The sequence below is a fragment of the Lepisma saccharinum genome, chromosome 10 (assembly GCF_977018435.1).
Source record: "Lepisma saccharinum chromosome 10, izLepSacc3.1, whole genome shotgun sequence".
NCBI classification, from domain to species: Eukaryota; Metazoa; Arthropoda; class Insecta; order Zygentoma; family Lepismatidae; genus Lepisma; species Lepisma saccharinum.
Window position 1 is genome coordinate 79,775,256 of NC_139238.1, and position 26,608 is coordinate 79,801,863.

A 26,608-nucleotide genomic window follows, 5' to 3' on the forward strand; every position below is an offset into this window, starting at 1 on the left:
AACAGGAGTGTACAACTGTCAAGGCAGGTATGTTTTTCATTCATTTGGAGTCTTGAAATAATGTTTTTTTATTTATTTAAATTTTACCACATTTTAAGCATAAAATAAAACATTCTTATTTTCTTCAGGCTGTGTACATTCTGATAGCAATTGTCAAATCAAGGCAGGGATAGCTAGCTATATGGAGAAAAAGAAAAAGGTTATTGAAAACAGGGGATAAAATGAGTTCCTTAGTGTGTTTAACAAACATGTGACTATGTAACATTTGTGACAGAAAATTTGCTAATTGAATAATATGAAATCTCAAATAAATGAAGTGTTTATAAGAATAAATAGATTGTAATCAAGTTTATAGTATTTAAGGAGTAAATTTTAAGGCATAATGTGAAAACTATCTCTTGATGATCACAAGAGTAATGTGAACACACCCATGTGTTGGTAAAAATACAAATTTTGAAGAGAAATAACCTTGGAAAAAAATAAAGAAATACTGAAGTGGCACAAAAACTGTAAAAATAGAAATTCCTGTCAGTTATTAGTAGAGGCACATATTTTTGGTAAATAAAAAAGCAAAATTTCGGTACAAAAACGGACTCAATTTCGGGTTCAAAAGCGGTAAATAAAATGAAATATCGGTGTTATAGCGGTGAAAAATTGGATGAAAAGTGGTATATAAAAAGACATTTTGGTTTTAAAATTGTGAATATAATCCTAAATTTGATTTAAAAACTACACTTATTCCACAGAATTAACATTTCACTTCTAATAGAACATTTATGTAGTTATAAGAGTATTAAGTTTATTTCTGTGTAAAGGAGTCCATTTTTGCTTCTCCAATATTAACAGCAGAATTAATCAATTTTCCGGGTATTGCATAACTCACAGGATACTTCAGACTTCAGAAAGTGTCGCGTCTGTATATAAATGGTAAATTTCGTGTTTAAGAGTTAATTTCGCTTTTTGCAGTTCATTTCGCATTATTTCGTGACAAAACATGGTCACAAAATGCATCTCACACCTTTCAAAAACATGAAAAATTAACACTACAATGTGTTTTTTCAAATTTCGTTTTTTCGTCAAAAACGAAATATGCATGCCCCTAGTTATTAGGGAATTTTATTTTGGTACACTATCAGTAAGAATTACATGATATTTTATACATTAGTTTTAAATTTGCAGGCGTGGCACCGTTACCGTGGCACCAACTACATCTGCAAATACAGCTCCTCAGACGCCACCAAAGATGAACGAAGCACCTCATGATTTTCAGATCAGCATGCCTCCACAGGCCCAGATACCGACGTCATCACCTCTGGAGAAAGGTCTGATAAAAATTTATTAAGCACTAATAGTGACTATGCAGTTGGCGTAATTGCCCCTTATTTTTTCCAAGCCGTATAAGTGAAGTGTCACATGCATCAAGACATTGAGGGAATGCATGATCTCTTACTAAATACTCTAATTTTTCCATTGTTAGTAGTTTCCACCATGTAGAAGTTACAATCTGCACTTTTATAAATTATTACTCCATTTCGAATGTGTAAATGTGTACTTTTAATTTATACTACATTTCAAAATACATTTATACATGCATATATACTACATAAAAAGTTTCATTTACAAAATATAATGTATAGATGAAACAGGATTTCCATCCACCTAGAAATCCTGAAGATTCTGGAAAATTCATGGAAACTGATTTATAATTGTAAAAGTCAGGGAATTTTGTGGATAAAAACAACTCAAATCTTTGAAAAGTCTGTGACAATTTAAGATTTCTTAAATCTTGTTATGATTAGACAATGAAAAAGATTTTTTTCGTTTTTTTAACATTATTGGATGAAAGTTTATTCTTTTCAATAGCTTGTTTCATCAACATCATAAAAACAACTGCAACAAAGTCACAACACCAACCTTGGTAATCGAAATATTGTTGAAGGATGGAGAAAGTATGAACATGTGAAATTGTTAAAATATTACTTAACACTACTTCAAATAGGTTAGAAGGTGAAAATTTGTGATACCATGATCACCTAGGTGGAATGGCCAGTTTCTTCTTGCAGCTGCAAAATGATCTGGAAATTGATTTAAAAATACGTGGAAAAGTGAGGGAATTTTGTTTGCCAAAATGAGTGAGAACCCCGAAAGTACTCTCTCCTCTTTTGATTGCAAAATGCTGTGAAATGTCTCTAGTAGTAGCATCATGATTTCAGTTTAAACCACAAGCAGTGACACTGAAACTAGGCCCCTAGCAGAATGTTCATTGTTGCCTTGTTTGGTGGTGGCACATCTCACGGTTGGATTTTTTTGGATGTTTATGACTTTGTTCTGGTTTTGCAGTCTGTCTTTATAAAATATAAAGTATTAAAAATTCTACCCTAGGGGGAATTGAATCTACGACCTCCCGCACTAGGCAGCTATCTTAATTGCTCAGCCACAGCTGAAGGTGTTCCTTCTTATCACACTTTTGTTGGTGTGATGTTACAACTGAACATTTATTTCACTGCTAACTTATTTGGTATTGGAAGAGTGTTCAACATACTAATGCCTCTTACATAGTTTTGAAGGCTGAATCAAATAATGTAGATTTTATTAACTTTTAGTTTAATCTTGTAATGTTTCCATGCGACCGGAACCAGCAATTCTTGGTCCTTGAGCCTTTTCCACTTGGCACCTGGCACATTTATGCCTTCTATTCTCGTTATACTGCTTGCAGATCGAGAAAAGTCGGAATCCACTTCCTGTGTCTGATTTTTTCCTTTCAGATTCTTATATTATGCGAATTCATTAATTAAAGTTTCAAGAAAAGTGTAAAGTTTGTGATTTGCATGTTTTTATTAGTATACGTGCAAACAAAAAGTTAATTCCTCACGAAAAAAGAGGTGTTAGACATGCATAAACCAACTTACAAAATGCCTTTCCCTGAAGTTAACGCAGAATATTAGTTTCTACCTTTTCTCTTTATTATACAATGTAATTGTCAAGTTAGCTTTTCTATACATAGCCCGAAAGTTATAATTTATACATGGTGTTTGAGTTCATGCAAATTAATTTTTATACAACATTTTACTACAATTTAACCACTTATGATGGTCTGTCATACCTTGCTACCTAATTCCATGGGTGCTGTCCCAAGAAAACTTATTATAATGCATTTTGTAACAAATACACGTTAAGTTAATTTCTAACTTTATATGTGAGACTTGCTTTTAATGGTTCTATCAATTTCAGTTATCCCGGCCGCCATCCTCTTACTTGTATTTATTATAATACAGCATCTTCTATTCCCCAAATATGAATGTGGTTTTTGTTTATTTCATACATATTTATTTTGTTGCATTTTTTTAAGAAAATTTATATTGAAGTTTAATAAGACTTTTGTTGTTACGCAGGTCTTCAAAATCCAGTCCTTCCCATCTCCACCCAGACTCTTTTATCGTCGGTTCCTTCTCCAGTGTATTCAGCAGTAACAGCAGATAAGACTCCAACCAAAGATGCTGAAAGCAAACCTAGTCCACAGCCAATCAGAGGCCATAGATTGTCTACAGATTCAGGTATCTCTTATTTGAATTGCTTGTCTCTTTCTCTCCCTCCATCTATATATATATCTCTCTCTCTTTCTCTCCCTCCATATATCTCTGTCACCATGTCTTTCTCCCAGTTTCTTTCCTCTCTTTTCTCTTTAAACTTTCCCCATTTCCCTCCCTTCCATATCTTCCCTCATCTCCCCTCTCTCTTCTCTATGTGGTGTGTGTGTGTGTGTTGTGGGGGTTGGGCGAATAGTTTTAAATGTTGTAATATGAATAATTGTACCTTTACCATGCCACTCTTATCAAGGTTTTGTTTTTGTAGTAGGGATGGACCAGTACAAATTGTTGGCATTGGCAGATACCAATAAATTACCGATACAGATAACCGATATTGTACAGATCCGATATAAAATTCCAAACAAGCCTTGAAGAACCTGAATGGATCATTGACCTTAATAAATATGTGTTTCAAGGTGAATACAGTGCAACAGAAGTTGCATATTTAGACATTCACTTTTTAACAAAATACGGCATGGAGATAATCCATAAAAATTATATTGAAAAGACAGAATTTTGCACGAAATTATAAGATATTTATAGATATATCATATCAGTAAAATAATCAGTAATTTTACTGATACACCGATATGCCTATATCGGCCAATACCGATTAATATGTCCCATCCCCTATTGTGATATGTAAGAGAGAGATAAATAAAACCATATGAATATTGCTTGCAGAATATCATAATAATGGCATGTAATTTTACTAGGGCTGATTCTGACACCAACCAATAGTTTTTGTGGAGGTTGTGTATCCCACAGGTTATACAAGACACAGACTGTCATTTTCATAGTCTGAATATCCTGATAATAATGCAAGGTTAATTCTCTACAAATATTGTGTGGGAAAAGTGGATTGCACTGTCAAATATCAGCCATGATAATATAGTGATTACCCCATGTAACTTTAGGTATTTGTAACCAACATATATGAATGTTGGAGAGCCAGTTAGGACACCTGGGGAGGTACAGGAAGATGGAAAAAACAGTTTTTCTAAGCGGAATCAGGGACACAAATTAGACATTCCTTAGAAGTGTAGAGTGACTACCATGTAAGGTTGTGTTGTGTGTGTGTTTATCTTGGTGCAAGCTTGAAAAATTTCTGGGAAACCAGGACGAAAGGCTGCAGGAACAATAAAAACCACTAAAAATAACTGTATTATATTATTTTTTTTATCTTTGTAACCAAATTTTGGTAGATTGATATTGTATAATATTAGGATGGATCAAATGAAAACGGAACAGTGGATGTATTGGGTTATATTTATGTATGTGTGTGGCGACAACCCTGTGTAGAGATAGAGCGGGGGGTAAGGACTGGCTGTAGATGCGGGGGGTAAGGACTGGCTGTAGATGCACGTGACGTGATATGCGTAGGCGGTCGGACAGCAGTATCCGAGAAGGCAGGCAGTCAAGTCAGTCAGTGCTTCACCTGTGGCAGCGGAATGTTTGCAGAGTAGTGGCAAAGTGATGCTGACATGTTTTTTCGATCATGAGGAACCCCTGCTCCTTGAGTTCCTGGACCATGGTCAAACGATCAACGCTGCTTGTTACTGCAGTACCCTCCACTGTTTGCACGCAGCAATCAAGGCCAAACAACCCAGCCTGTTGTCCTCTGGAGTGGTTTTGCTTGCTACATGACAACGTGCAGCCACATAGGTCAGCTGTTACAAAGAACACGTTGGACAGTGTTGGAACACCCACTGTATAGCCCTGATCTATCTCTATGCAACTTCCATATCTGTGGTCCGTTGAAAAATGCATTCCACTTGGACAATGACGTCATGGACAATGTTTGCAAATGGTTCCGATCTCAGCCAAAGGAGTTCTACGAGCAGGGTATTCACCGCTTGGTGAAACATTGGGACAAAGTGCTTGTGTAACTTTGTTGATTACATTTGAAATAAACCTTGTTGATTTCACTTTGTGGTCCCTGTTCAGTTTTCATTTGATCCACCAGTATAGTAATTGAATACATTTACACTATAACTGCATTGAAAAAGTATTGATGTGAATCATTAGTAATATTGGTATTGCTTCAAAGTAGAAATGACTGCTGTAGATTACTGCAATGAAAATGCAAATATTCTTAAGATTTAATCAACATTTGCTGGATTTTTTTTATTCTAGGCAACTTTGAAAATAATGTTGTAAGTGTCTTTAAAAGATTAGAGTGAGTTGCTAAAACGCACTGTATTTGAAGTAATAATCTGCTAGCGTTATTTAATATTATAATAATACAATAGGTATTGTATACAATTCAAAATATGTAGTTGTTGGAAATGTTTTGGTACCCTTGATAATTGTTGAATTTGCTTCATCTTTCAGGTGGAGATACCCATGCGGAAGAGGAGGAGGAGAATGACCCTTGCCCGGACTACCAGCCCATGATTCCTCTCCCAGCAGAGGTGATGGTGCAGACAGGGGAGGAGGAGGAAGTGGTAAGGTTATGCTTTCTGATAGGGGAGGGACATATAATTGGTACTCGATTGGTATCATCCAATACAGTGATAGTAGTTTATTGGTATAATCACCAATAATTTTACTATTAGATATATACAAATATTGTGTTCGGTTAGTTCATTATTTTCTTAACCTTGAGTGTCTGGATGGTTGAATGTGGAACCATGCCTGTAGTTCCAATAAAGACTGATGGTTGATATCCATTGTTAATATTAATAACAAGCAAAGTTTGAAAAAGTCCTTACTTTCAGTTTGTTGCCCCGTATTATAGGATAGATGTGTAAAAATGGCTATACCTTCTAAACTACTGCATCTTCTTGGAAAATTTTAATTCTGCATATAAGAATGAGTAAAAAGCAACATTTTAAACAATGTATGACAATTAAGGATTCAGGTGGAAAACTGTGGCAAGAGCCCAAATTTCGAAATTTTCTGTAATTACGCAAAATTTCCATTATTTTTCAATGTTGCGGCATGAACATTACATATCCTCATAGAATGGTATTTTGTCGTGCTTCCTTCCAAATTTGGTCCATAAGGCTGACTCTAGAAGCAAAATTCCAGACATTGTCCCGAAGCTGGCAACACTGCCACAATGTTATTTTTTTTTCTCAAGGAATATGTCTAATTTCAATGAAACTTTGCGTGGTTGTAGGTATGTACCACCGCTTCATTTTTTCATTCACTTCTGTCTATTGAAGGGGCACAAGGGTGTGCCATATGCCATTTAAAAAATCAATTGTCTTCTTTTTCCTTTAACACTAATTATTGGGATGCACAATTTATAAATTTTACCTCCGCTGAAAGCCCTGTCTTTAAGAAAGAAAACAAAACAAATTTCATCCCTCTACGACAATTAGTTCTCGAGCTAAGATTTTTTCTAGTTCACAACAAGTTTGGAAAGCATGCGCTTGGAAAGGGACTGGATTCAACGGAAATACAGGCATGCGAGGCTCTGTACGCTAAAGGTTAATGTTTAATATAACCAGCAACCTCATGTAAAAAGTATTGAAACACAGAAGTGAAGACAACATTCATAAGGTTAATCTAGGAGGGTTCCAAGTAGCCCAGAAAACTGTAAAAGTGAGGGAAATCAGCTTCGGAATGGCATGGAATTTTGTAAAAACATTCCAAAACCTAAGAAAGTCAGGAAAAGTTTTTTTTCTTTCTTGCCAGGATTAAGGTAAGGTAAAGTTCCCCATGCACATTGCATCCTGCTGTGAAGGCACATATTCCCGACCTTGGCCATTTTCAGAGGTGATGGATCAGCACCATGCTCTGGCTGCCTTTACCCCAAAGTACCCCATTTATTTGAGACTGGGTGAACCCCAAAGCTGCTTTATGCAGGGACAAGGTGGGGAAAAATATGACAGATCACCCACCCTGGGAATTCAACCCAGGTTTTCCACGTGGCAAGCGGACACCCTGCTGACCAGACCACCACAGCTCCTGTCAGGATTAAGACTAAAAGAAAATTAATTAATGCATTTCTCTTGATTTGAGATATTCTATGTAAAAAAAAAAATAGATTTTATTTTTGTTATATTATTTCCAACAATGTTGAACAAATCCCTTATGTCATGTGCCAACATCGTAATATAGAAAAAGGGACTCTCACCTTAAATGTTGTAATCCTGTTGTTGAGTGTCAGTTTCCAGAAAGCCCTCACTACATTGGCTGACTGACTGAACTCCACCCTGGCTCGAATTATCCTAAATTCGTCGGTTCCCGCACGGTGTCTGGTTAAGTAACAGACGCACAAAGACGATATATACATATATTTAATGTCTACAATATACATATACAAAGGACTATACAATAAACACAAAGGACTGAACAATATACATGAAGGACTGTCTATTGGGCTGTAGAAGTGCTCGTAACTGCGCTCGTGTGTGTCACGGTTCCTCTTACGACTACTCTTTTATGACTACTGTTCTTTTCTCGTGGCAATGCCCAAGCAGCTCAGCTCTCGGGATGTTCCCGAATTCAGTTGTGGGTGTAAGTTCCCGTAATCAAATATGCAGGAGGTTCCACAGTGTCTTACTCCCACACACTTCACGCATGAATAACTCGCACATTATATAAAATCATTTTTCACTTGATGCATATACACAAAAAAGGAAAATAAGATAATAACACTAATTATATACATTGTTCACGGAACACCTGTATTTCGCCAAGTTCACCAGATATGATAAAACAATAAAAGAAAAATTAACCTTTGCAGAGTCGCGTGCAATGCCTCATATAATCTTGAATAAACTTAATTTTTTTGGTTTAACCCCATGATTGACCCACTCTAGAAAGAGTACCTGCCTGTATTGGTGATTAAATTCAAAGTTATGCTTTCAGACACATCAATATTGGTAGAGCCCTGAATGACATTCGTAAGAAATGCAATCAGACTGTAGATTGGGAAGTGTTGCTGTTATGTATTTACTAGGGATGGGCCGATATGAAATTTTGGCCGATACCGATAAAGTACCGATATAAAATTTACCGATACCGATAACCGATATTCTACCGATCCGATATAAAATTAGAAATGGTCCTTGAAGAACCTGAAATGTTCATTGATCTCCTTAATAACTGTGTGTTTTGAGGTGACTGCAGTGCAAGAGAAGCTAAATATTTAGACATTTACTTTTTAGAAAGAAGAGCATGGAAATTATCCATAAAAATTACAACAAAATGGCAGAATTTTGCACTAAATTATAAGATATTTATCGATATATCGGATCGGTAAAATAATCGGTAATTTTACCGATACACCGATATGCCTATATCGGCCGATACCGATAGAGTACCGATTAATCTGTCCCATCCCTAGTATTTACCAATATTTTTTTTGTCATTTGCAAATCTGATTTTTGTTTTCTGCAGGTGCTTTTCGAAAGCAGAGCGAAGTTGTATCGGTTTGTGGAGAAGGAATGGAAGGAAAGAGGAATCGGCAGTATCAAAATTTTGCACAACCAGGCAACTAACAAAGTGCGGATTCTAATGAGGAGAGAACAGGTACTGTTACATTTGTAGATGGTTGAGTAGAAGATAAAGCCGTATACGACCTTATCTTTGTCATTCATAACACTGGGGAACAAAAAAAAAAGATTTTATTTTGTGGCATAAAGTTTAATAACAGTTTCAGCACACAAAACAGCTGTGATTGCCAATTGTATGATTGGTTCAGTTGAATTGAGTCCAGTTATAAAAATAAACACACCATGGAAAATGTAGGAGGTAAAATTACTCCATGCTTTTCTCGGTAATATCAAAATTTGATAATGGACTGAAATTGTTCAAAATTCTCAATTTTACGTAATGTATACAGTGCTTAGTGAAAATGAGTAACATGAAGTAAAGAATTTTGCGTTACTATGGGACTAAAATCAACAGCCATGTAATAGATGAATATGTGGTGGAAACCGAATAGTGAAGAGTGAATTACATCTTCCATTGTCATATTACAAATACAATCAACCTTGTACAGGCCTAGAAACAATTTACAAATAAATAAATATGTTTCTTAATGGTACAAAGATTGTAATCACAAAAAGAAATATTAAATTGTTCTTGGAAGTTCATTTATATGTATGTCTTATGTTTCCGCCATTTTGGTTTAGTTGCATTTATTTCATAAATTAGAGCCAATTCTGGAAATATATTATTATATCATTATTCAGCAGAATGAAATTGCCCTAAATTAGCTCTCAAACACTGTGCCACAATTTCACTGTTCCCCAGTGTAATATGACAGTAATAATAATTCACTCCTTTTTGGCATATGTGTAGAAAAATTAACAAAATATGACATTTTATGTCAGCTTTTGTGACAGGGTGTATACTATGAATAATTGTTTACATGAAGGATTGGAACATGCTTATTTCTACATAAATTAAAGTGTAGTATTTTATTTATAAACTAGTTGCCTTGACGAGAATTGGTAATTTTTTTTTGTGTTCAAATGCAGATAACATATTTATTTAAAATATCTAAACCCCAATTACATACCGTATATATATATATTTTTTTTACATATGATAAGCGGGTATTACATAAATTTTGACTTTTCTGCAGGTCTTCAAAATATGTGCCAATCATTTCTTAACGCCAGATATGAAGCTGTCGCCCATTAATATTGACAAGGCGTGGCTCTGGGTGGCCAATGACTTTGCAGATGAAGAGATGAAGCTCGAGAAGTTGTGTGCGAGATTCAAGACAGCTGAGCAGGCTCAGGATTTCAAGGAAGCTTTCGAAAAGGCCCAGAAAATTGTGGAAGATTCCCAGGTGAGTTTTCCTTTGCAGATTAATTGAAAATGGAAGAGATAGGATTGATATCAGCTATTAAAAGCTATTTACCGATATTCTATTTGTATTGGTGTACTAGTTTATCTATAAAATTACTGGCAATTTGTACCAATGTGATATATCTCTGAATAGCCTGTAATTTATTATACGATTCCACAGTTTTCTTATTTTTGTTCATCAAAATGTAATTCATAATGCCGGCTTTAGACAGAAGAATTTCCTTTAACCTTTTTGCTAGCATACATGCTATGTAAATGCTTCCATAAATCTTATAGCAGAGAGTACTTTACATTACACAGAACCATTTCATGTAACTTTTCAGTTAGCTTATGTTATTACAATGTATAACACATCCAGCATGAAAGGCACGTCGAGATACACCATCTATGCTGAGTGCATGGTGTTTACAATTGAAACAATTAAAATATTCTTCCATACGTGTGCAGTAAACGTAAAATATATATTTAAGCAGCGCCATTGTTTTGTACCTAATACCTTTTATAGAAAACATTATTCCTCTCGGTTGAATAGTTATCGGCTTTTAGAAATGTGAAATGATACATTGCTTACATCTTACGAACAATCCATTACATCTGCACTCGTGACTTAGAGGTCGCTTCTGATTGGTTATGCTATGAAAAATGCTAAGGAAATAGGACTGGTTCAATCCTTCAGAAATGCCATGAAACTTGCCATAAGATTTATCACTTTACATGATAGCATAAATGTTACAAAAAATGCTTTGGTCTAAAGTGGGCCTTATTTCGTAAAGTAAACGCTGTTTTCAAGGAAAATCCTATGTGCTCATTTGTCTACATACATTACTTAAGGAGGTTCTGTTAATTTCTTTGAGCAACATTTGCAGTTTGATATTAGATTAGTAGAATATTGGTTATTGATAAATTTACATTGGCACTTTGTCAGTATCAGCAAGAATCTCATATAGGTCCAGTGTGTTAAAGTTGCTGCACAACTCCTTGGAGAAGCTATGCAAAGATGTGGATTGTGGGAAATAAGGGAAGAATGTTTTTGTATCTTGAATTATCTGTTCTTTACTGCAACAATGGCACTTAGGGGTTGAGATTATCAGATTAACTCTTGAAACCGGTTCGACGTACACATGTACGGACCCTCATAGTGCTTCTAGAGGCGGTTCGACGTACACGTATACGTCCCGTATAGTAGTGACGAAATGATGCATATTCTGCGATCTGTTGTTTTCCCACATGAACGAAAACACATGTAACTAAAGAGTTGACCAATGTGCTGCCATCTGTTGGTTTTCCTTCCAATTACATGACATTTTGTGTGATTGCATCACTTTATTACGTAAAAAAAAACAGCTGAGAAATGGCGTCACACGAGCGGGTAAAGGGCATCGAAGCTGTCAAAATTTGTGCATTTTTAGAGGAAAGTGACAGTGAAGGTTCAATGTTTTCATTTCTATCTACAAGTAAAAGTGAAGTAAACTATGCAGAACAGGAAGTAGATAGTGTCAGTGATAGTGAAAGTGAATTAGATGGCATTACATTGAATGTAACCTGGAACTGAAAAGAAGTTGAAGACTCTTTCAAAGCAAATAAATTTTCGATTTTTGGATTGTGCGGTCCCCAAAAAGCAGTCAATAATGTTCTTGACGCCTTTTTGTTGTTTTTTGACAAAGAAGTTGTAGAACTCATTGTCAGAGAAACTAACTTATGTGACATTATGTGAAAATTACTGTTTTGGTTATTTAAAATTACCGCTTCTCGCAGCGGCTGATGGGTATTTAACTCCCGGCTTGAAGGGTTAATAATAATTGGTATACAATTATGTATGGTCAAAGAACCAACCTTGTGTTTCAGATTCTGCATAGAAATCCTCGTAGCTCATCCAGGTTCAATTTTGTTATAATTTAATGTCCTATTTGCCATTAGGTAATAACTAAAGTTTATACGAGAGACTGTATTTTGGCACTTAAATGAAGTATTCAAAACAAGGACTTTTTGATGTTCTGGTTGTTAGAATATTGAAGTTGATTTGGAAACTTTACACTCGGTACACAAAGTAAAATTAGCATCTTTATAGGCATGGTTATAGGCACATATTTTTGGTAAATAAAAAAGCAAAATTTCTGTACAAAATCAGTCAATTTCGGGTTCAAAAGCGGTAAGTAAAATAAACATTTGATGTTATAGTGGTGGAAAAACTGATCAAAAGCAATATATAAAATGACATTTTGGTTTTAAAATTGTAATTATAATCCAAAATTTGATTTAAAAGCTGCACTTATTACAAAATAAACATAACCCTTCTAATAGAACATTTATATAGTTACAAGAGTATTAAGTTTATTCCTTCATAAAGGGATTCATTCTTGATTCTCAAATATTTACAGCAGAATTAATCAATTTTCCTTGAATTGCATAACTCACAGGATAATTTAAACTTCAGAAAGTGTCTCATCTGTAAACAAACTCTAAATTTCGTGTTTGAGTCTATTTTGCAGTTATTTCATATCATTTCGTGACAAAACAGGGTAGGAAAATGCACCGCACACCTTTGAGAAACATTAAAAATTAACATTAGAATGTGTTATTTCAAATTTAGTGTTTTTGTCAAAAATGAAATATGCATGCCCCTATGCATGGGATATTATGGGAGTTTATTTTTGCAGCAAAATATACCTAATTTTCTGGGATTTTGCATAACTCGATGATAAGCAAGACTGGAAAATATTGTTTTAGCAAATAAACTGCATATTTTGTGTGGGATTTATTTTACACTTTGAATCATTTTAATGACAAGATGTTGGAGAAAATGCACTTCTCACCTCCAAAATATATCTCAATTAACATCATTGTAGTTCTGTTAACCTCTTAACTGGGTATGACGTAATACTCAGTTCTGGCTCTACTGATTTATAATGAGCATGACGGGATACTACGTTCTCATGTTCTTACTGCTGATATCTGTTGTGTATGACGAGATACTTCGTAAAATTACTTTCTTCTTTGTTTCACCAGATGGCTCCGACTTCCAGACTGTTGTAACCGTTAGAGTTAGCGGGAAGCAACGAACACAGCCCGACGTTCAGTTCTATCGCGTATGCAATAATGGCTCAGGCAAATCGGAAGCGACGGCGTGTTTTTCCTGCTGAGGAAATCCGAGATATATTGTAGTTGTAAATCTCGCATATTGTAAAAAGTACAACAAGGACCAATAAAAGAATAAACAATACCTAAATGGTATGCCATGGAGCACAGAAATATTAACTAAAATATTGGTTTACGAAATTCATCAATTTATCAACAAAAATTCCCAGGGCAGATTGGGCTTTCGACGAGGAAATTACCCAGTTAAGAGGTTAAAAACAAAATATCTATGTCATACTGGTCGCATTTGCAGCAGTGTTTTCGGGCGTTTCCTCAACAATATTTTGTTGCCCCCCCCCCTTTCCACCCCCGCACCTGCCCCCAGTCGTTTTCCCTGGCGTCGTCACTGCTACACACACATGGTCTTACACATCTTAAGTTTCCAGAATGAGAGGTATGCAACTGGCAAAACCAGTAATACACTTGGCAACATTGCTTTGGGAGAGCAGTGTTACTCCTACAGCTTTTACTTTGCATGTTGAGTTTGTTGACACTCCTCAAGTCACACACCCGCAAGACGATTGGGGGACAGAAATAGCCATGAAGGTCAGCTGGCAGCTGGAAATGTGATCAGAATAATAATAATAATGTGTATCTTAAAAGTGAGGGGTTTCCATTCTTAGTTTGTAATAATTGAGAACCTGTATTTTCTGCTTCCAGGAAGAAACAAAACCCAAGGAGCAGGTGAAGGAGTCTGTTCCCTCAGATAAAGGTAAGTGCTTCTTCTAAGTATGTTCCACAATATATTACTTTGGCATGCAAGGAAAATGTGCTATTGTAAAAACTGAATGAAAAGTACAGGTTTGACCAGGCTTCAAACCAGGGTCTCCATCATATGCATATAGCAATTATGCATTTTGCATAATTTTAAAATATTTTGACCCCACAAAAATGTTGCTTTTTTTTTTGTCCCCCAAAATTTGTGAGACTGCTAGATTCCATACCTCCTCAGAGGCTCACATATATTATCACTAAGATTGAAGAAACCACTTTGTTATTGAATCACTGCTTGCTGTTCATATAGGTGCATTTATATAATAATTAAGAAAATTACCATCATTAATAAAATAAAATTACCAATTATTGCAAGACTGTCACATGTATATTTTATCAATCAGTAAACCTCAAAAGAACATAGTGCTTCGACAATGCTTTTGTGTTCATATATGTGCAGTTATATGCACATTTATTAAGGAGGTCAATAGCCCGCTCAGGTGTTTCAAGGACCGTTTGGAATTTGATATTGGATCAGTAGAATATTGGTATCGGTAAATTTTATATTGGAACTTTACTGGTATTAGCCAAAATTTTATTTCGGTCCATCCCTACTTTATATATGTGACATTTTATAAAATTATGTGTGTCAATGAGGAGAGAATTGAAATTCACGAACTCCCCCTATTCCAGCCACCAGCAAGGAGCTTGCAGATAAAGCCGGTACAAAAGTCACATTTTGCTTCAGTCCATCGCCACAAACCACAACCACAGTGACCACCACAACTGCAACAAGCAACAGCAACATCAACAAGCTCATATTCGGAGGCTTCTCGTTCATGTCCCAGCCTGCGTTCCTACCGAAAGACCCTCCGGAAGAGAAGAAGGAGACTGTGAAGGAAAAGCCAGAGGAAACTAAGCCCAGCCCATTTGCCAGCTTCAGTTTTGGTTCGCCAGAGAGTTCCAGTAAGCCAAACCTGTTTGCCGGACTGCAGCTGAAGGACTCTGTAACAAAAGAGGATGCGGCTCCCAAGAAATCTGAGCCAGGTTGGGAACAGTCTTTTGAATTCATCGCAATTCTATATTTTTCATAAGGGTGCAAATATAGTTTTTTTTAGGATACCAATATAACAGTGCAGTTGACAGAGATAACTCTTTATGGTGAATAATAATATGAAAAGTTTGGTACAATAATTGAACAAATTTCAAGTTATTGCAGTGGAGCCCCAAATCTATGTTCCTGTATTTTACGTTCTCCCACATTGTACATTCAGTTTTCATACTCCTAATAGAATAGAATATTGTAAAATTGTCCTGGATATTCCATTTTCCTAAATTTTAAATTTTTTGGTACCCTGGGACACTTAAACGTGATGTTCCACTATATTTTCCTGACCTATTATGAACTTTCTTTAAATGCTGAAGATATAATATACTACAGTTTATGAGCCATATTTTCCTTTGCTTCCTGGTGTGCTATATTTGGAATTTTACCTTAATCAGTTTAGGACAGTTTACTTTATCTTAGTAGGCAAGTCTTAGCATGGTTTCTCTATAGTGCAGGGGTAAAAAGTAGGGAGGGGGGACTGTTCCCTTTTGCCGCCACTGTGTGCAGGTATCAGTGATGTCGGACATATTTATATGTTTTGTTTAAAGCTTTGATAAACATACTTTGAGCAAGGGAAATCGACAGAAAACATGGTTCATACATGCCAGTCACAGAATTATTTTGCCACCAAACCTAGTAAATATCGCTGTGAGATATAAAAATCCTGTAGAAACTAAAAAAAAGGTTTAATTTAGGCACATAAACCTAAAATAGGTTCTAACAAGCAAAATAGGTTATTTTAGGCACTATAAAACTTCGTCAGTTGTTTAGTTTTTTAATGAAACGCTGATATAACTTATTTCTTATTTACCTGCAAAAGAAAAAATAGGTTAAAAATCTAAAATCCGAGGTCTAGTCATGACTGACTACAAGGATGTTGGATAGTGCATAATATTTTTAAAAGAAGGAAACCCATTTCCATTAATTTATATACACATAACTTGTAATGAAATTGGTAACTATTTAGTATTTGTCTGGGTTTTATCTTCCATGGTTGCACAGTGGTGCAGATCCAGCTGTAAACAGTAGGTCCAGTCTCCATTAGCCTATCTGAGCATAAGGTGGTTTAAGCAAATTTTCATAGTAAATTTACTAAAATGTTCCAAGCATCATTATTAATGTATTCGTGTAAGATCCTTATAGTCCAAATTGCACCATGTTTTCCTTTTGTTTATATAGGGTGGTTTTGCTAAATATGCACAAAATGTTAAATGCTAGAATACGACACTATTACATATTTGTTGATATTAAAACTAAAAATCCTCTTCTAGCTCTGCAGACCACTGCAGCTCCAAGCAAACCAGATGGTGGCCTTTTGTTCGAGTCTTCACCCGTGACTCAACTCAGCTTCAGCACGTTGTCCAGCCAGAATAACGATTATGATTTCAAGAAGGATGCAAATTTCAAGGTAATCATAATAAATCATTAAATTTGTTTCCCATAAAGCATGTTACGTTTAGGCCGTTCGCCTTCTTAAACTGCGTGGCTGCGAGAGGATGTGTGTATGAGGAATGGAATAATTTACGTTCATCACCCTTTACCAATATTTAATAGAGACTATGCAAGCGAGTGGGGAGATCACCATGCAGGAGCCAGTCAGATATCTAAATGCTGATAATGATAAACCCAAAGTGCCACCACTGTACCTGGTTTCTTTCGTGGTTCCGTGAGTCACGACGTGGGGCTGTGTCGGTGCATCAAAAGTGTCCTCAGTGGGTTCGCCCAAACCTTTTAAGCGGACCAACTTATCACTGTCACTCGCAACACCTTCGTGCTTCGTCCTCTCGATCAAGAGAGACTTTTTCGTGTGTCAATTGCAGGTCCAAATATGGATAAGTGGCTCTAGTGGGTCTAGTTTTGCATTTTATACACTTGCACATTTCATAAATTCTTTCAACATATGTTTGTGGTTAAAAATAAAAAGTTCTTAGTGATGCTACCAACACATTCTTGATACCTAGATCTGGTATTTCTTTTAGATTGTGCAACGTGTACCCAAGTGCAACAGTATGAACCTCAGTGGTTTTTAGTGGATTTGTACTAGGGCTGATCTGATACCATTTAGAACTGGTTTCAATAGTCTTTCTGATTTCCACTGATACTGATTACTGAAAGTTATAACAATTAAGTTGTTCAAAATGTTAATTAATATTTTTGGGTTAGTATTCCACTTCAATTATAAACATTAATTTACCAGAGTTTTACTTCAAAATATTCTAGAATTACATCGGAATCTTAAAATACCTATTACATATACACAAACTACAGCTTTTCACACAATATTGGTGCAGAATACTAAATGGAAACTTCAAATTTTGCATAATTTCCAGGATAATTAGACTACAAAGTGTCATGTGTGGAGCCACATATTTATGATGAATAAAACATCAATATTTTAATACAAGAACTGGGGACATTTTGAAATCGAAAGCGGTATATAGAATGGCATTTCGGTGTTCAATTGTAATAAAACTAAATTTGATTAAAAAATGTATACTTATTACTATACCTGCCGCAAAATTAGTTTGGTATTGAGAGCTGAAGGAACACGCGTCACGGTGTTGCCATATCATGCGGTACGGTACGGTACGCAGGGCAGCCGTCTGACGCTGTGTCGAGGAAAACGTGTTATGAAAAGGAACAATGATGAAATGTGTTATTGTTTTTCGAGGAAAACGAAATAACAATGATGACAACAATGATGAATGTGTTATTGTTTTCTCTCTTCATTTCCATCTCCCTTACAACATGAACGAATTAACGAAACGAGCATTGTTTACAGGTTACCTTTTCAATCCATTCTGTATATACACTTTCAATAATCATTTCTTTCCGAAGTCCCCGTTAAAGTCTGCCCGTCTTTCAATTATACCGCAACTGAGTTGGTGGGGCGTCTGACTTTCACGTGTGAGATCCGCGGTGGTTTGTGGAACTTTCTCAAATATCCCGAGCGGCTCCGGGGTCGACTCAGCCCAAGTGAGTACCTGGGGCAAACATGCGGTAAAGGCGGTTGGTGAACCACATCACCTCCATAATATGGCCTAGGTCGAGGTCGAGAATGTGTGGAGCTTTACCTCCACATCCCCATATGCCTACATACTTTACTTTATTTTGCGTCCATTATTTTTTTTTTGTATGAGAATCCCAGATATTTTATGACTGTCCTTAAAGATGTTTCCCCACCTTGAAAAAAATGCCGAATCTTTCAACGAAACTCGCAGTTTCCCAACAGTGGGATAATCTTTCCTCCTATAATAAGAGTTGCTGAAAGGTATCTAAATTTGTCACGCGTTTATTGATATTCCTCTTCTTTCCTGGGGTTTCCAATTTTGAAGCCTCGCATTTATTTATTTATTTATTTATTTATTTATTTCTACCACATTATATTTTTCTTTCCCTATGGTAACAATAGTGTTCTTAGACAGGCCGAAAGCAGCAGCAGTCCTGTCCAGAACTTTATTTACAGAAATGATTGGACCCCCATTGTTTTTCTCTTGCTCAAATTATTTGCGCTCAGAACAAACCATCTCCCGCGTTTGTCCTTTGAGAAGAATTCCTTTTTCTTTTAGTGCATGGCCTCTTTGGTACATTCTCATCTCGAGTATTGCCTCCTGTGCTTGACGTTCTTCACACAAGCTCACGACACACTCAAGAACACAGAAAATTATGTACAAAAAATAACAACTAAAACAACACGCTATATACAACAAAGAATGCTCTAAATTCAATAAACACAAAACAACGGAACGGTTAAAATATCACAGCAACGCAACAAACAAACAACACGTCCTCTCCCAACAACATGAAATCTGATCGCAGGAAGAATCGCCCGACAAGCGGCAACACCGAGATAAACGTTTTCTGTTGCTAGGTAACCAGGGCTTGGGTGAAGCACTGGGAAGATTTTGATTGGCTCGCATGCCAGCAACCCACCCTCCCGCAGTGCCGTAGACCCGATTTCAACACGTGCTTCCCAAGCGTCAATACCAAACTAATTTTGCGGCAGGTATAGAGGCACATATTTTTGGTAAATAAAAAAGCAAAATTTCGGTACAAAAACGGAGTCAATTTCGGGTTCAAAAGCGGTAAATAAAGTGAAATAGCGGTGTTATAGCGGTGAAAAATTGGATGAAAAGTGGTATATAAAAAGACATTTTGGTTTTAAAATTGTGAATATAATCCTAAATTTGATTTAAAACTACACTTATTCCACAGAATTAACATTTCACTTCTAATAGCACATTTATGTAGTTATCAGAGTATTAAGTTTATTTCTGTGTAAAGGAGTCAATTTTTGCTTCTCCAATATTAACAGCAGAATTAATCAATTTTCCGGGTATTGCATAACTCACAGGATACTTCAGACTTCAGAAAGTGTCGCGTCTGTATATAAATGGTAAATTTCGTGTTTAAGAGTTAATTTCGCTTTTTGCAGTTCATTTCGCATTATTTCGTGACAAAACATGGTCACAAAATGCATCTCACACCTTTCAAAAACATGAAAAATTAACACTACAATGTGTTTTTTCAAATTTTGTTTTTTCGTCAAAAACGAAATATGCATGCCCCTACTTATTACACAATATAAGAATTTTCCTTCTAATAACACATTTATGTAGTTATCAGAGTATAAAGTTTATTCCCTTGTAAAGGAGTTCATTTTTGCATCTCAAATATTTACAGCAGAATTAATCACTTTCTCTGATTTGTAGAACTCTCAGGATATTTCAAACTTCAGAAAGTGTCACGTTGGTAAATAAACTCTAAATTTCATGCTTAAGACTTCTTCACATTTTGCAGTTCATTTCGGATCTTTTCATAAACTTTAGGTTAAAAGATTAAAAATCGGCAACTTACGTGTGTGAGTATGAGATTTTTCGTACTACGTTTTGGAGGTTACACTACCTCCTTCTTCAGGTTGAAACGATGTTGTTCAGACACCTGACATGGTGCCTCGTCGTGAAAGTGAAGGTTAAGGATCACGACGAGGCACCATGTCAGGTGTCTGAACAACATCGTTTCAACCTGAAGAAGGAGGTAGTGTAACCTCCGAAACGTAGTACGAAAAATCTCATACTCACACACGTAAGTTGCCGATTTTTAATCTTTTAACCTAAAGTTTATATTTAATTGAGAGTAATTCGCACATTATCAGTATGGATCTTTTCATGACAAGACACCTCACACCTTTCAAAAACATGAAGAATTAGTATTACAATTTGTTATTTCACATTTCCATCAAAAACTAATTGTGCAAGCCTCTAATCATGCAATACTTTTGCTGACCATGTGAACGATCCAAATGCCAAGAGAGTATTGGCGAATATGAGGAAATAAATTCCAACCAATACTTTCCTATACCGATACCACTGCTATTGACAGATACCAGTACATTGGCATTGGCTCTGCTCTAGTATATAGCTATATTATTAGCATGCAATCTCATTCCATGGTGTACCATTGGCAAAATCAAATTTGTGCACCTGAACAATGTAGAAGAATTCCTCTTGAAACACAGTGAAGGAATATATAATAGGTAAAAGACTGACAATGGGTAATGTTGTTACATATTACCTTACCATAATTACTACTAAACAACAAAACTAACTCTCACTAGTTTCCACACTATAACCACTAATTAACATAATTGAAGAAAAAGAAAATAATCAGAAAAAAAAGGGCCGATAATTTTTTATGCGGGGTTGGCAACACTGATGAAGTTGAACATGCGCAGGAGCATGCCCTAGTATTCTGTGCTTGCAACATATATAGAATCATCAGAATGAGGTTGCGTACGTGCGAGTAGCAGTAAGGTGAAATGGCTGCCATAATACAAAATCCCGCCAAATGTGAAGTGAGATCTGTCATACGATTTCTGAACGTCAAAGGACAGAATGCAGCTGACATCCATCAGGAATTGTGTGCCATTTATGGACCGACAGTGATGAGTGAAGTGAAGTTCAGGCAATAGTGCAGAGAGTTTCGGGAAGGGCGTTCAAATGTCCATGACTATGAGTGTAGCGGAAGGCCTAGTGTTCAGACGGACGATCTGGTGGAACGCGTTAACGAGAAAGTGCGTTCCAATCCCTGGTTCACAATATCTGAACTCGCCAAAGAGTTTCCAGAAGTATCTGTGAAAACGGTGCATTGAATTGTGACTGACAACCTGGGGTATCACAAACTGTGTGTGAAGTGGGTACCAAAAATGCTGACAGATGCTCACAAAGAGCAAAGAAGGACAACTGCACGTAATTTTTTGGCTCGCTGGGGGGAGGATGGGGATGACCTCTTTTCGCACGTAGTGACGGGGGATGAAACATGGATATCGTACGCCACTGGGGAGTCGAAGCAGCAGTCAATGCAATGGCGCACTCTTGTTCTTTTAAAGTGAACAAATTCAAACAAACACCATCAGTTCACAAAATCATGGCAACCGTGTTTTGGGACCAAAAGGGTGTTTTTTTTTTTTGGAATTCTTGGAACCAGGACAAACATTTACAGCAGAGGTGTATTGCGAAACACTGAATAATCTGCGACGTGCCATCCAAAATTGGCAGAGAGGAATGCTACGCTCTGGAATTTTTCTGATCCATACAACGCCCGCCCACACACAGCTGCTCGTACTATTGAGACAATTGAAAGATTTCGATGGGAATTATTCAATCATCCCCCTTACTGCCCCGGCCTTGCCCCCAGCGATTTCTTTCTTTTTCTTCACCTGAAAAGTGGCTTGCATCGAAGTGTTTCAATGACAGTGACGTGCTCAAGACATCAGTTCTGGACTGGCTGCACTCTCAGGCGGCAGATTTTTATGCAGAGGGTATACGGAAGCTTGTGCCACGCTATCAAAAATGTCTGGAGGTTAATGGTGACTACATCGAAAAATACTTGTTCATGAATCACAATAAATTTCTTCTATCATTTTCTTGTTTAAAAAATCGGCCTTTTTTTTTTTTACATGTGCCTCGTACTTCTTCCAGTATGCTTAGTCATGAATGAAGAATGCTTAAAGCCTTAATTGTATTAATTATATCAATTGCATTATTTTCTTGTAGTTTACGGTTATTACAAGCATAAGAAAACAGTTTTTTGTTGTGACGTTTCAGGAGAACACACGCTCCCTTCATGACATTTATTTATATTTTGACTAAAGATACAGTTATAACAATGGTTAGCAATTTTTTAAACAAAAAGAATCCGTTATATAATGGATGTTGTCAATATTATATTGTTGTAATATAGTAGGGATGGGACCGATTAATCGGTACGCGATCGGTATTGGCCGATATAGGCATATCGGTTTATCGGTAAAATTACAGATTATTTTAACGATCTGATATATCAATAAATATCTTATAATTTAGTGCAAAATTCTGCCATTTTGTTGTAATTTTTGTGGATAATCTCCATGTCCTACTTTCTGAAAAAGTAAATGTCTAAATATTCAACTTCTTTTGCATTTCAATCACCTCGAAACACACATTTATTAAGGAGATCAATGGGCATTTCAGGTTCTTCAAGGACCATTTCTAATTTTATATCGGATCGGTAGAATATCGGTTATCGGTATTGGTAAATTTTATATCTGTACGTTATCGGTATCGGCCAAAATTCCATATCGGCCCATCCCTATAATATAGCAACCTAACTGTGAAAAGAAGCAGTCTGTTTTATTTTTATTTCAGATAAAAAAATTTGATCACATTATTTCTTATTTAAAATTATGAATCCTAAATATCATCAGGTAATTCAAAGTCATCATTGTTCACAAAGTTTCTTGATGTTTTCTGTTACATTAAATTTTAAAGATGGTGGATTACTCAATTTGTATGCGTACATACAAGAAATACTTTGAATTGTATTGTTTGTATAACCAACATAGTTGTTCTGGAATGCTGAACAACGATGTACATACATGTAATGTTCATTTGGAAATAATAAAGAGGAAAAGTAAGATGAGGGAACCAAAATGTAACAGGTATGACGTCCTGGTGTAAATTTCAGGTACCAGGACACCAACCGCATACCCCTAAAAGGCTGGGCCCATCTTATTAATGGATAGTGTCCAATTAATGTTAATTATAAAGAACCACTGGCCGTAACATTCAAAAAACATTATACCTATCTGATTAAGTAAATTAAGAACCAATGTTGTTCTGGTTTTGTGTGTAAGGTGTGTGTGTGTACTGTACATACAAACATGCAACATCTGTGGTGGCTTTTACTAGGGGAAAACATCCACATCTCTCAACCTCAGAATGAACAACCGCCTCTCCTCCACCCAAAACCTGGACTTAACTCTAGCTGTTCATACCACCTACCACATTAACCCCTTTAATGACTGCTTCCAGTAGGAATTGTCTATCCCTTACTACAATCCACCACCACTTCAGTATGTGAATGAAAGGATAGGACCTACATATCAGCCACGAGTTCACCCACTGCTCTGAACACAAGGCCACCTAGTAACGCTTCCCATTCCCACCCCTCACCTCTATTGCCACCCCCCCCTTCCATCACACCATACCACTGAAGAGTTTTCGACACGCCTGGCAAGAGAAACACGTTTTTCTGTACCGTATGTAACTTCGATTTTAACCTGCCAAGTATGAAGGTCGAACTCATACTTTTGTTTTCGCCATCTTTCTTTTCTGTACAACTGAAGATGTAGCTCGAACCCAAGAAAATTCAAAATTCTTCCAGTCCAGTAAAGAAGGTTATGAAGTGCTGTTCCCTACCTTTCACACATGTGATTAAGATGAAAATTATGAAGATGACTTCATGTGATGGAAGATTTGTTTGTGTATAAAATAAGTGAAATTTCCAAATCAAGCTTGAGATTTTATGTGCTGTAATAACACCAAAATGATATTTTATACACGGAAATTAATCTGACCAACATCTTGGTATTTTTTTCACCACAAATGTGTATGTATATATATATTCGAACTTGTCACACCATTTTGTATTTACTTTATTAGGGTTGGGAAGGTACTGGACAAAAGCTGTTTGAATCCCAGAAAAAGTCCCCTGGCAAAGGCACAAGTTCGGAACAGGTAGAGGACTTCGAACCTAGTGTCGACTTCAAGCCGGTCGTTCCTCTGCCTGAACTTATTGAAGTGAAGACTGGCGAAGAAGGGGAGGAGAAGCTGTTTGAAGATAGAGCCAAGCTTCTGAGATTCGATTCTGAGAAGAAGGAATGGAAGGAGAAGGGAATTGGGAACATTAAGATCATGAAGGACCCAGCTACTGGCAGAGTACGCCTCATCATGAGAAGGGAACAGGTAATACATTCATTCATTCACTTCCCACATTATTATTATTATTATTATTATTATTATTTATTATTATTATTATAATTACTACTACTATTACTACTTGCTGTTGCTGTTACTACTGCTACTTCTACTATGTACTATTTTCTACTACTACTGCTACTATTGTTTTTATTAGTGATGTAATGATTCAGATTTCCAGTACATGATTTTTGGTAAAAATGACATGTCAGAACTAGTATCTGTAAATTTCTCACATTTAAACTAAATCTGATATCCAATTTGTTATTTTCAGATGTTGATCATCAAGGATATTTAGTTTTGAGTGCGTTAATGTAAATACAATGTTGTGTTCTGAAATGAAAAACCTAAAAACAGGTTTTTGAAACTTTCTTGTTTTTTACCTGCAATGATTTCATATCCCATAACATTAGTCCTTGTAAATATGTCGGAAACTGCTTCTGTACTGCTGTAAAATATCTAAAGATATTTAATGTATAATCATAATTATACAGCATTTTGTGTTAATCATGTACATCAGAATCAGTCTGTACACTGTCCATAAAATTACAATTAGTACAGTGGTGGTAAATTTCCTACTTTGACACAACTAATTTTTTATGAGTTCAAGGCATTCTTAATGTGTACGTTGTTTTCGTAGAATAAATGTCTCCAATATGCAGTTTCTTTTTCTACGGCAAGACCCTGGTTACATTCATTAGTTAAGGAAGTAAATTATTCATTCAGATTAATAATGATTTTTTTTTATTGCTATTTATGTAGGATTTGTACAAAATTTGTTATCATTTTTCATAAATTTTATATCTGTACTCTAATTGGTACCAGGAAAAATCCAAGAGCATTCTTGACATAACTAACGATATTGTGTTGGTACAAAGTGTAAGTTACTAATTACTTTAAAAAAATATGTTTATTTGAGAATTGTGTCAAAAATATCTTCAGTCCTTAATTGCATATACTTTGTATTTCCAGAAATTGTGATATTCTTGGATAGAAATTTTTGAAGAAAAAAAAAGTGTATGTTGAAACAATGCTCATTCGTTGTTTTTGTAAGTTGAATATTTTCTCTTTCCCAGGTGTTCAAAGTGTGCTGCAACCATGTGGTAACTGAAAACATGCAATTCAATTCTATGAAAACCTCAGATAGGTCATGGACATGGTGTGCTAAGGATTATTCTGAAGGAGTGTTTAAAGTCGAGACCTTGGCTATTAAATTTAAGACACCAGAACAGGTAGGTTGTTACATGTATATACAGAATAATGAGAAGACAGATTGATAGTGTATTCATATTGCTAGATAGACATGTTAATTTATCAGTAAAATTGTTAATTTCATTGTGTCATGTCTGTAACAAGACTAATTGCACGTATAATTCTGACATATCGTATTATTGGAGTGCATAATTCTGGCCCACCGTTTTATTGGGTGCATAATTCTGACATGTTGGTTTTATTAGTTTGTTAATAACATTGCTTTTAATTTTGCTGATCCAATACCTCTGTAAATGGAGCATAATTCTGTAATTTTGTTAATTTTCATAAATACAAAGATAATAGGGATGGGACAGATTAATCGGTACTCTTATCGGTATAAGCCGATATAGGTGTATCGGGTTATCAGTAAAATTACTGATTATTTTTTTACTGATCCGATATATCTATAAATATCTTATAATTTAGTGCAAAATTATACCATTTTGTTATAATTTTTATGAATAATCCCCATGTCATTCTTCTTTTGAGCTGCAGTCACCTCGAAGCACGTATGGATTATGAAGGTCAATGATCCAGTCAGGTCTTCAAGAAACATTTTGAATTTTATATCGGATCAGCATATATATCGGTTATCGGTATTCGAAAATTTTGTATCGGTACTTTATCGGTATGGGCCAAAATTTCATATCGTCCCATCCCTAAAAGATATAATTCATCTGTTCTGGTTCTGAACTTCTAAATTTACTTCTTTTTTTAAAACAAAGCTATTTATGAAG

The 26,608-nt window shown here is 35.8% G+C and overlaps 1 protein-coding gene across 2 annotated transcripts in view; it reads left to right on the forward strand.

The window, feature by feature from the left end:
• Positions 1 to 26,608, forward strand: part of LOC145993972 (E3 SUMO-protein ligase RanBP2-like) — a 158,561-nt gene that overhangs the window by 80,176 nt on the left and 51,777 nt on the right. For both annotated transcript variants that reach the window (XM_083129994.1, XM_083129995.1), the window contains exons 24-33: positions 1,180 to 1,322; positions 3,393 to 3,554; positions 5,922 to 6,034; positions 8,943 to 9,074; positions 10,135 to 10,344; positions 14,160 to 14,211; positions 14,907 to 15,260; positions 16,593 to 16,729; positions 24,303 to 24,605; positions 25,694 to 25,849. In XM_083129994.1, the coding sequence (XP_082986120.1) occupies positions 1,180 to 1,322; positions 3,393 to 3,554; positions 5,922 to 6,034; positions 8,943 to 9,074; positions 10,135 to 10,344; positions 14,160 to 14,211; positions 14,907 to 15,260; positions 16,593 to 16,729; positions 24,303 to 24,605; positions 25,694 to 25,849 (1,762 nt within the window). The remainder of the gene's footprint in view (positions 1 to 1,179; positions 1,323 to 3,392; positions 3,555 to 5,921; positions 6,035 to 8,942; positions 9,075 to 10,134; positions 10,345 to 14,159; positions 14,212 to 14,906; positions 15,261 to 16,592; positions 16,730 to 24,302; positions 24,606 to 25,693; positions 25,850 to 26,608) is intronic.